This window comes from Sphaerodactylus townsendi, linkage group LG06, assembly GCF_021028975.2.
Source record: "Sphaerodactylus townsendi isolate TG3544 linkage group LG06, MPM_Stown_v2.3, whole genome shotgun sequence".
NCBI classification, from domain to species: Eukaryota; Metazoa; Chordata; class Lepidosauria; order Squamata; family Sphaerodactylidae; genus Sphaerodactylus; species Sphaerodactylus townsendi.
Window position 1 is genome coordinate 60,274,871 of NC_059430.1, and position 11,405 is coordinate 60,286,275.

At 38.9% G+C, this 11,405-nt stretch overlaps 1 protein-coding gene across 6 annotated transcripts in view; it reads left to right on the plus strand.

The window, feature by feature from the left end:
- The first annotated feature begins 4,041 nt into the window (after positions 1 to 4,041).
- The window catches only part of GRIP1 (glutamate receptor interacting protein 1), a 275,878-nt gene continuing 268,514 nt past the window's right edge, over positions 4,042 to 11,405 (plus strand). For all 6 annotated transcript variants that reach the window (XM_048500227.1, XM_048500230.1, XM_048500228.1 and 3 more), the window contains exon 1: positions 4,042 to 4,548. In XM_048500227.1, coding sequence (XP_048356184.1) covers positions 4,416 to 4,548 — 133 coding nt within the window. In that variant the 5' untranslated portion in view covers positions 4,042 to 4,415. The remainder of the gene's footprint in view (positions 4,549 to 11,405) is intronic.

An 11,405-nucleotide genomic window follows, 5' to 3' on the forward strand; every position in this document is an offset into this window, starting at 1 on the left:
GTGGCACAGAAATCAGCTAGGAATTTGCCTGCTTTGTTGAGACTAGGATCTTTGGAGACTCTTGGGAGCAGCAGAATGTTTAGCGGAAACATTAAAGGAATCAGATATTGGGGAAGAGGAGATCCATCATCCTTAGGACCTAATCTGGCTTCGAGGTAGACATTTTCAAGTTGTTCTATGTAAGTTGTGAATGAAGTCCAGAGGGTTGTGTGTTTCCACTCATCAGTAATGAAAGATAAATAGGTGTTAACAAACAGAAGCTAAAGCTGAGGTGTGCTGTACAATAAAGCCTGGGCAATTGGAGGGCAAGCCTGCAAGGGGTTAAATTTGGTGCTGATCTTGTTTGAAACCAGGCAGCATAGGCCCGCTCTATATCGCCCCTTATTACTCTCCCTTGTGGCTGAAACTGTATATCCTAGTTAGCCTCTCAGGGAGATGGCACTGGAGCTCCATGTTTCTTGCAAGAAGATAAGATTGAATTTAGATAGGAATGTGTTGAATTTGGGATCCTCATGGTGTGTGGACCATCCGTCCACATTCCATGATATGCATGTCAGATCTGGGACAGGTAATAGTCAGTCCGATGATGAGATACTGTCGAGATGTCCAGAGATGTCATAGAAAATACTCCCATTTCCTTTGTGGGTAGGGGGAGGGTTCTGCCCTGCGATGGGTGAGACATCTACTGAATTTCTGGGGATTGTTGACTTGGCTAAACCTGCTAAAAATGCTGCTTCAGGGGGCTTTTCTACAAGGGTTTGGTTGTTAGTGCCCATGATGGGTTGAGCATTTGTATTCACACCTACTGCTGGATCCGGTGAATTAGTGATTTGAGTGTCTCGGGGGGATCGACTTCCATGTCTAGGTCGTTCTCGGGGGATCGACTTCCATGTCTAGATTGATTAAATTTTCTTGAGGTTTGGTGTGGAGGGTCAACATCCCTTTCCGGGGCTGTTTTGTCCTTTGAGGGAGTATTTATTGGGACCAGGCTTACCAGCAGCCACTTGACAACTCTCTACCAAGCAGCTTGCATGACTCACCCAGAACTGACTGCTTGCTACTATTCAACAGTAGCTATTGACACACAAAAGTCAGTTTGGCGTAGTGGTTTCATACTATTATCTGGGAGACCCACGTTCAAACCACCAGTCTGCTGTGAAAGCTCACTGGATGATCTCCAGGCAGTTACACATTGTCAGATTAACTCACCTTACAGGGTTTTTATGGGGATAAAATGGACACGAATGATATGTGCTACTTTGGGGTTCCCTTGCGGAGAAACAATAACTGTAGCTGAAAAAGGGGGAAGATAAAAAGTAGATTGGTTGGGGAAACGAGAAGGAAGCAAGGAAATATCATGATATGGGAATTGCCAGGAGGAAGGAAAGAGGAAATAATGTGGCAAAGGGGATACAGATGAAAATGAGGTACCCCTTGCAAGTCCTTGAGGGTTCCTAATCATTTATTTGAGCATTGGCTAGAAGCTAACAGTTTGAAACATGGCCATAGTTTCCCAGGTAGAGGCTTCTGAGGAAGGAAAGGAGAGATTGCTGAAGACAAGGGGGCAGATAAAGATAAGATGAATGGTGGATGGGTAGGTGGGAAGCATGAAGCATGAAAAGGAGTGGGACTATGGCTCTTTGAGGAAAGAGAAACAAGAAATAGTGGAAGAGGGGAAAATGAGAAGCTCCCTCCACTTCCAGTGGATCCCTAGCCGGTATGCCATAAATAACAAACAAATGCAGCATATAACAAACAGTATATGCAGTATATAACAAACAATATATAACAGTTTGTGCAGTATATAACAAACAAATGCATATAATGCCTTTCAAGGCATGTGCTTGAAATTGAGTACATTTAATATTGAGTGCTACAGGAGAAAGTGAGGACATAAGAATTATATGGCATATTTTGGAAAATAGATATTTTCTTATTCATTGAGCCTTCGGTGTAGAATTCTGTAGCCTTAGAACAGAGTTTTCTAAATATAAAATGATTTACTGTCACATTTGTTTGATTTAGAGCATGTATACTCAACTGTTTTATTCTTTTTATTAGCTATCTTTTAGCAAAAGAACTTATGCTGCAGAAAATAAACATGTTGTTCACAAAATGTCACCCAGACCATTAGACATCTAATTAACTTTCATCCTTCAACAGCAAATACTATGTAGTGATGATCTTCTGGAAGTCTATATACTTCCTTTGTGTTTCAGACCAAATTCTTCTGCTTATTCCTTATTAATCTGAGAAACATTTTGGGACATATTTAAATACTTTAACTCTCTTCTGTTATGTATAAACTTATTAATCTTCCATAACACTACTGTCCCACTGTAGTCAAATATGTTGTTTATTAAAGAAGATCGAATCAAGATGGTAAATTTTCATGTATAGTTTTTAAAGTAATTAACTAAGATCTTGAAGTAATTAACTAAGACCTTTTAAGTAATTAACTAAGACAGTTGTTGAAAACCTGGAAGATTGTTTTCTATATTCATGTACATCCCTGATTCTAGTAGGGTATAAAAGCATGTGATACCAAGGTGGTGCTGAAAACAGGAACCTGGTCTGACCCTATGTGAGTTCTGTTTCAAACTAAGGTCCAATGATATGGTTCATTGAGACTGACATGGTTTGGAAGCTTGGTCCATTAGAACTGCTTGCCTGCTATGGTAGGGCTTCTGGGCAATATGAATCTGTGATCCTTCTCTTGACAATAAATTAATGAATGAATGAGTTCACTGTCCAGTTTTAGGATGGCCATATAATTTTATTTTTACAGGAAGCTGTAGGTGATTTACACTAAATTTTCTGGCACAAGAACAGAGTAAGCTCAAGTGAGAATTTGCTAGTAATGGCCCAAAAGTCAGGAAAATGGGAGTAAATTGCTATTACCAGTGAACATCAAGCATGTTGGCAGACATGTCAATGGAACACTGGAGGCAGGGATAGTACCATTCATACTGAGCAAGAACATTACTGCTAAATGACAAAGAGCATCCAGGGTGGCCAATGACATAATTGCCTTGTAGAGCATATGTTTGCCAATCACATCATGCATCACCATCTGAACCACCATCACCCCACTGCTCCCAGTGCAAACTGCCACTATGGACCTGGAATCCCTTCTGCTTGATTGCTGTTTGTAAATAGTTGCATGCACTGTTTTATGCGTCACTTTGCTACCAATTAGTTAATTGACTGAATAGTTAATTGTGTCCCATTTCCTACACCAATATATTAAAAGTTTATTGGTGTTGGTGGGATTTGTTGCTCATTTTGTTGAAACGAGGATTGCAAAATCATCTCTGATAAATGCTCTTTTGATTGGACTTGAATCAACATGCCTTGTTGTTTTCATAGGAGGTTTTCATTTTGTTAGAGATTCCTGTCTTATCTTAAAGAATGTTTGCGGAATGGTGAACAAGTGGAACATGTTAAGAACAATTTCATGCTTTAAAAGCGGTCTCAAAATCAAAATGCATTCTTTACATGGTTTCATGAGTTTGAAAACTCGTCAAAAGGTCCTTAGAAAAGTAATTTGAACACTAGGTTTATAAGCTATGTTTGATGCAGTCTCTTTTGTCTGTTGCTGCAAGTATGGTGGCTGACTCTGTACAGAGCCTTTCTACATATTATAATATTTTAGACCTCTTAATAATTGAACCCTATCAATGACCCATGTGTAACTGTGTCGTTTAAATGCAGCTGCCAAGCTTTCTCCCTGCTGCTCCAATTAACACATTCAGCACACGCTTGCTAGTGAGTGCTCTGTGTGTATGGGTTAAACCACTTCGCTGTTTATTCAGACTTCGTGGTTTAGCATTAACAATGATCCCTCTACTGTTTATTGTGTCTGAACCAAAATAAAAGTTAAGAAAAACAACCGCACGTCATTTTGAGGAATGTAGTTGTAAATAGCAAAGAAGTAATTACTAACCTGCAGAAAACCTCTTTTGCTTTCAGACATGGTTCAGTCCATTGACTAACGTTTATCTCCGCCCCTCTGGTCCCTCTTCAAATGATGGAGACACGGAATAGTGAAATTGTAGTGCTGAGATTCCGCTTGCTGTCAGATCTTTTGAACTTTGCTCTGTTTATTAAGGAGTACTTTACACGAAGAACGTTTGTCCTTTCCCCGTTTTTCATTTCTTCTTTTTAAATCTTTGCTTTTAGTCAGAAATAGTACCTTCCGGGTCTTTTAATTCTGGCTCTGGAAAGGTAAAGCTGCGTCTATTATTGTCAGAACTGAAACTGATTTGGAATGGTACAAAGCTGGCTGGTCAAAGGGGCCCGTTCGCCCTCCGTATTTGCAGCTCATTCATGCTCAGACAGGTTTTTGTGAAGCGTGGTTCTTGGGCAATAGCAACAAAGGTGCACGGACCTGATACCGTGGGCTACTGAAGGAGATGGAGCGTTTCTTGGGCTTTGTCAAGCAGATAAGAAGATCCAGGAGAAGAAAAGGGAAAAAGTACCGGCCAGAGGAGGATTATCATGAGGGTTATGAGGATGTCTATTATTATGCTTCTGAGCACTTTCCAAGTAAGCACGTTATAAATGTTTGTTCCGATTGCTGTAATGAGTGCTTGCTATTGCATTTTTGGTGTAAAAAGCTAATGCTGAACAGAATGCTGGTTTACCTCCTGCAGGTATAAAAGCATTCACAAGCATTACCCGATTGTTTGTCTATGCTGATGGGGTTGGTTATTTTTTAAAGGTGAAAGAAGCTATTATAATCTGGTTGGATTGAAGAAAGACCCAGTTCAAAGGCATGGTTAATATTTCAGGTGCAGTTAATTGATTTCTATTGTTACATGCCTTTTATAAAGGCACTTTATGCTGTAAACTGATATCGTTTGTAACAGTGCCATAGTTTGGTGGGTGTATATAAAAATGTGTAGCTGCAGTTGTAAAGCAAATTACAAAAGATACATTCATTGAAGTTGAAATCAAAGATTAATGTTGAATGCAAGTCATCCTTTAGAATGCAAGTCATCCTTTTGTGGATATGCTTTTCAGAAGAAATGTATTTTCTCTGGTGCTGCATGCTCTTAGCATTGCTAAAGAATTAACTAATTGTCCTGTTAATTTATTCTGCAGCAAAGTGTCTACAGCTGCAGCTCATGAAAATACAACAGAAAGCATGTTTTAAGTCTTGTGCAACATCAGCTTTTTGAAAATACAGTGTACTCAAAATATTATCTGTGATTGTCAGTGTTCTGAGCTTATGCTTTGTCTTGTGCCTATCCCAGGGGATTTGAGATGCCCAGAAATGCCTGAGGGAACAATGGGCAGGGGAGCTACATGTAAGGATTGCTGAGTTTATCATACTCTGCTTTAAACTGATTGCTTTGACAGCCTAAACACAAGTTGATGCATAATATATAATATTTAATTTAAACTAGTTTAAAAATTTTGCAGTAACTAATTACCACACTGCCTTTTCTGGAGCCTATACAATTAAAATTAACACATGATATGTCAATGTATTTAAAATCATTTTAATTGTAACAGTGCAATTTTTAGATCACATTTGGAAGGCATCATGTGTCCTTTTCAATGGGGAAAAATTAGTTTAACTTCAGTTCTGAAAAAGGGCATAGGTTGATCTTCTGATGTTGTGTGTATCAAAATTAGTATGGTTTTTTATTAGTTTGATTTACATTGCTGATGGTTTCACTTTTGCAGTTATTTCTTGTATTTGTAAGCAAATCAAGATTTGTATTGGATTTGTTTTACTTGTCCAATTCAGCTATAACTCCAGATTAGTTTTAAAGTTGTACAACCTTATTATTGAATTAATAATTTTATTCTCATTTGTTTGCCGAGGTACTTGGTTTCGTGACCCTTGCCTAGTGCAGTCTTCACAAATTTTAAGTATTGGTAGAATCATACTAAACACTGTTCATAAATTACTGTGTACACTCTGTAGAATTTGACCATGATTAAATGTTGACAACTTTTGCCCTTGTTCCTGTTTCCAGAGTATCCAGCTAATAAATCACAGCTTCCCTGCTTGTATCTTAAAATTTTGACTTTAATCAAAAGAAACCAAAGAGGACAAGTGGGTCAGTCATGATTCTGTGAGGAGCAGCACTGAGCAAGAGCGTGAATTAATTTTCTATAATTGTTTTTTCCATTTTCCGTTTTGAATGAATAATAGAATCTTCTCTTTATGCTTTTGCCTTTCAAATCCAAATATATCCCAGTCTCAGGCTAATGGACAGGCTTTACAACAGATATTTTTTCTCCTTTTACAAATATTGTAATTGATGATTGCCTTTGCAATTAGTCACCAGAATACTGATGTTTAAATGGGTCCTTCAACTTCAGACACAAGGTTGGAGTGAGTTTTGGCTTCAGAGCTGGCAAAAAGCATTCTGATTAATAAAAAAGTATAGCAAATACCATACATAATGATCTGGCCATTCATCAGTGAGCTAAAAAGGTAATAACACAAAGATCACACATTTTTCTTGTACACTTTTGTCCAGTTTTTGACCATATGATTTATAGCACTTTATCCTCGAGGAAACTGGAATACATAGTTAAATTAAATACTGTGTTACATGATACTAATGGAGTGGTAATGTTTCTCAGACATGTCTGTTTGCATTTAGCATGGATGTCAGGATATTTTGTCCTTTGAAGAATCACTCATTCATATATGTCAAACAACTACTCTTTGACTTTTTCTTTGTTAAAAGATACTTTTAAAATGTGGGTGAGATTTTCAAAGAAGCACAGGCGTAGGACCTATAGGCCTTTATTACACATCATAACAGCATGTCCTTCTGACCTTTGTGTTCTTGAAGAGCTCTCCCATTAAATAATTGACTTTGTTCTTCCTTTACCATTAAAAATAAATTTTAGAAAAAAACCACATGACAACAAATATAATTTTAGTTAAGTTGATAGCTACAATAATAAAAACAGAATAAATGTGTAATGAAGTCAGATTAAATGGCCATATATTATAATAATCTGGGCTCTCTATATTACTCCATAAAAGGACTGAACTTAAACTGCAGTTGTAATCCACATTTTCATGGAGTTAGATCCTTCTGTGTCCATTGAAGTCTGTTTACCATTCTAATAGCCGAAAGAGTTGGAAAGGGCTTTTTCATTCTGTGAACCCCTTGAAGATCCCATGCACAAGTTCAGCTTCCTGAGTGATCTCACAGTGAGCTACACTGCTTACTTACCATACCTATTACTGTAGTAAGCAGTCTAGGTATTCATCATCTGCAGCAAGAGGTTCAACTGAAATGACTCTTTAGTGATTTCATTATTATGGCAACAAATTTTTCAACAACCATATAACAGTAAGCTCTTTCTGCTTCAGCTGATATGCCAAGCAACTGGTCTCTGTTTCCCATGTGAATATGGTTATGGCAAGATTTTCATATATGAAATGATCCTTAACAGCCTCTAAAGTATAAAATATACAAAGACAAAAGTTGCCTAAGTTAAACATATGATAATGTGGCTTCCTACACTTCATGAAGGTGCTTTTTTAAACAAAGTCCTGACTTTCTGATTTCTGAGTTGTTCGTACACCTGCAGGTAGCGAAGGTGCCTATAACTACCAAACAGCTCCGAAATCATTCACCAGTCCAGCCATTGAGGAAATTTAGGTAGAATGAGTTTTAAAAAAGCTTATACTGGGAAACAGGGAAATGGCTAGTGATTTTTTAAAAGATGTATATTTGCAGGGTGACAATTAAATGACACTGGGTGAATAAATACTTCAGTACTGCTGCAGTATTAATTCATCCAAATTTTAATAATGAGAGGGAGTTTTCGGTGAAGTTACATTGTTGTTGATTACATTGCTTTTGTCAGTCCATCACATGTCTATCCTATCCTTTGTCTATGGGTGCCAGAGTGGCAGATTTTAATTTCACAACTGTTTTAAGAGGTAGGTAAGGCTGAACATGTGACTGGTTCAACATTGGGGCAGTGCTTCATTGCTGAGTAGAAATATGAATCCAGGGCTCTGTCAATAACAAATGTCACTGCCAAAACAAACACAATATTGATAAGGAACAAACTGATTTGCTCTGACAGTAAATATAAAGCTATATATGGTAATAGAATCAAAACTGGAATATATCTAAAAGTTATCTTCTCTAATCCTATGGTCCAATTTATGCTAGATGCAAAGGACATAGGAATAAACAAATCTGTCTTAATCTGAATGGTGGGGCCGTATTGAATAAAAAATTCTTATGTTGGGCTACTCTCTGGATTCCTTGACCATATTTTCACCCAAATAAATATTTCAACTCCTGAAAAGGAGACTTCTGGATCAGGAGCACCAAACTCTAATGGAAAAGGCTACAAAGTCTTGCTCCCCTCTTGCCCTGGGTATCCCCTGCTCAGGAAGCAGAGGGGCTAAATGTCTTCATCAATTAATCCTGCCCAGGTCTCACAGAGCAGTGATGCTGGCCTGCTGTAATGTTCTCCCATCAGCTGTGCTATCAGGGAGGTTTGCCAAAACTCCCTATCAGCAAAGGTTTTGTGCATGTAATGGGGACTGTCCAGATACTATAGTACATATTTTATTATATTGTCCTCTCCTTATGGCACCTAGAACAAAATGGTTATCTCCGCTGTTAGCAAAAAAAGAGCATGCATCCAATTTGCAGTAGATCATCTTTTTATTCGGTAACACAAGCAGTGAGGTAACAGATCCAGTAGCCAAATTTCTTGACCTATATATAATGTAGAGATCCAAGTGTTAACTTGCCTAATTCATTTCTCCCCCTCTCCCCCTTGTTTTAGCTTTCAATTTATGTATTGATATTTATTCATAATTTTATTTTCAATACCTGTTTGGTGACTGAATTCTCTGTTGATAGAATTGTATTATTATGCCAATAAAGGTTGTTGAGTTGAGTTAAAAAAATCTGTCAATAAAATTTGGATTTTGGGAGTCAATCAGATGGAGTAATTTAATCCTATGGATAATGTTGAGACATTTGCAAAAATAACTTTTATTTTTGCAGCATGGAACAGGCACAACTAAGGTTGATGAGAGTAGATATGACTATTTTGCCATTTAGCTTTGGCTACTGTTTTCCCTGGTAGAGCTAACCTTCATATAGCCATCAATGAGGTCATAAAAGGAAAAAAGTTAGTTCAACTTCAAACAGCAACCACAAATCCTCCACAATTCATGGAATGGCCAAGCATACTCCACTATCTTACAAAGTGAAGGAAGGCTCTAGCATGCCATCATGCAACTCTCTGGTGTCCTGAATTCTGAAAAACCATCACTGAGTATTGATACTTAAAAGCAACTGGACTAGTTGTGCCATATAAGCCAGAAGTAAAGGGATGATGTGCAACCAGTGATGACTATTTCTGAAAGATCTTTTTCATATTAATTGTGAGACAGCTGGAGATTCTCAATGTAATTGAGAGCAGAGTTACAGTCTTCTAAGTCAGTTAACTTCAATGGACTTAGAAGGGTGTTTGCTGAAAATGGCATTGCTTGTTCTTATCAGAAATTGTAAAAAATGTGTATGTGTGTTTGTGTATGAATGATATTGGCACTTGGGAACCTTGACAATTCACAAATTTTAAATGAAAAGTGTGACTAATGACTTTACGTTCTAAATGTTCTTTATGTTCTAAATATTCAATAGAAAGTTGTCCATTCAGATAGCTGTCACTGGGTAGTGAAGTGGGACTAAGTAGGGTACAGAATCTTGTCAGTATTGAATGCTATCACTGAGAAGCCAACATTAAAAGTGAAAAGCACCAGGCCAACAGCTATGTTTTATTACTGAAGTATATTTGGAGATCTAAGGCCCTTTGCATAGCAAAAGAGGGCTGAATCTGTGATGAGTTCTTTTACCACAGATACAGCACTCATAAAGCGTACATTAGCAAGCTGGATCCTTTTTCATAACAACCAAATTATTTTTAGATGTTTTATTAGTAGTAGTGCCCTGACCTGAATAGCCCAGGCTAGCCTTATCTCATCAGATCTCAGAAACTACGCAAGGTTAACCCTGGCAAGTATTTAGATGGGAGACCTCCAAGGAAGTCCACAATCATGATGGGGAGGCAGGCAATGACAAACAACCTCCGAACATCTCTTGCCTTGAAAACCCTATGAGGTTGCCATATGTGACTTGACAAAAAAAGAAGTTGTACTATAATGTCCAAAACACAATGGCCATTAGGCACAGAATGCATCCTTGCTTCAAATGCAATTTCCCTTTGGATTAAATTTTCAGTTACCCAACTGATCTGATATATTCTCTGAGTTACATTTTCATTTATGCAACTGTTCCGAAGTCACCATGCTTCTTGAAGGAGAATGCAGGAAAAATCCAACCTTTCCCCTCTCTTCACTCGAAAAACTCTGAGGAACATGTTGCCCCAAGCCTTCCTTGAGTTTTTTTCCTCCTCTCTCCCCACCACTTACCTTTCACAAAGGGCTTACCTTTCACATGAGCCAGCCCCTGAATACTTACCAGGACACAGAGGACTCGGAGGCAGAACCTGAGGACATTGCAGCCAGAGGTGGCTTCTCCTGAGGAAGACCAGGCAGCAGAGCCAACTCCCAGCCCTTCCCTGCCTGAGGACATGCAGCTGGAGGAGCCTCCTAGGGAACCCAGTGATGAGCCAGCTGAGCATGAGAGGCAGAAGCAGAGACTGCTACTGCAGAAGCAAAGAAGGGGTGCTCGTTTGGCAGCAAGGTATGGGAGATTAGAAGTCTCTGCATCTGATGAGGATTAACTCCTTGCAGAATTCCAGCCCTTTGAACAAGGCTCTCTATATAAGCCTTGCTGTGAGCTTGCTTCTGCCTAGGTGCAACAAGTATGTTATCTGTCACCACCATGTGCCTGGTTCTTTGATGATTCCCAGCCTGCCTTGACCTATTGGACTGTAACCTGATTACGCCTTGCCTGCCACCTGCTTTGACCTATTGGACTGTGACCTGACTATGCCTGCTTTCTCATTGGATGTGACCTGACCATGCTTGTGCTTGCCGCCTGCTTTGCCCTGCAGGGTCAGACTGGGGGGGGGGGGGTCAGACCTGCCTGCTGGCAGAACAGGGACTGTTCCTCCATTTTGTCCTGCTCTTTTCTCATTTTGCTGCCAGGCCTCCTTTCCATGGTCTTTCCCCTACAACCTCCATTTTGCTGCTGATACTGGTTTGTAGGGGTATAGGAGGGAATCTCATTTTTATTTTTTATTTTTTGCTGTTATCACAAGTGACTACTGGTAATATGAAATGTACAAAGCTTGGCTTGGCTTGGGGGGGCAACTGTCTGACTCTATCCTGTTTGGATTTGGTATAGGCACATACATTTCTCTTGTTTCATTTTTTTCTACTTCCCAAGTGAGTATCCTTAGACCTCACTGGTGCCTAAATGCGG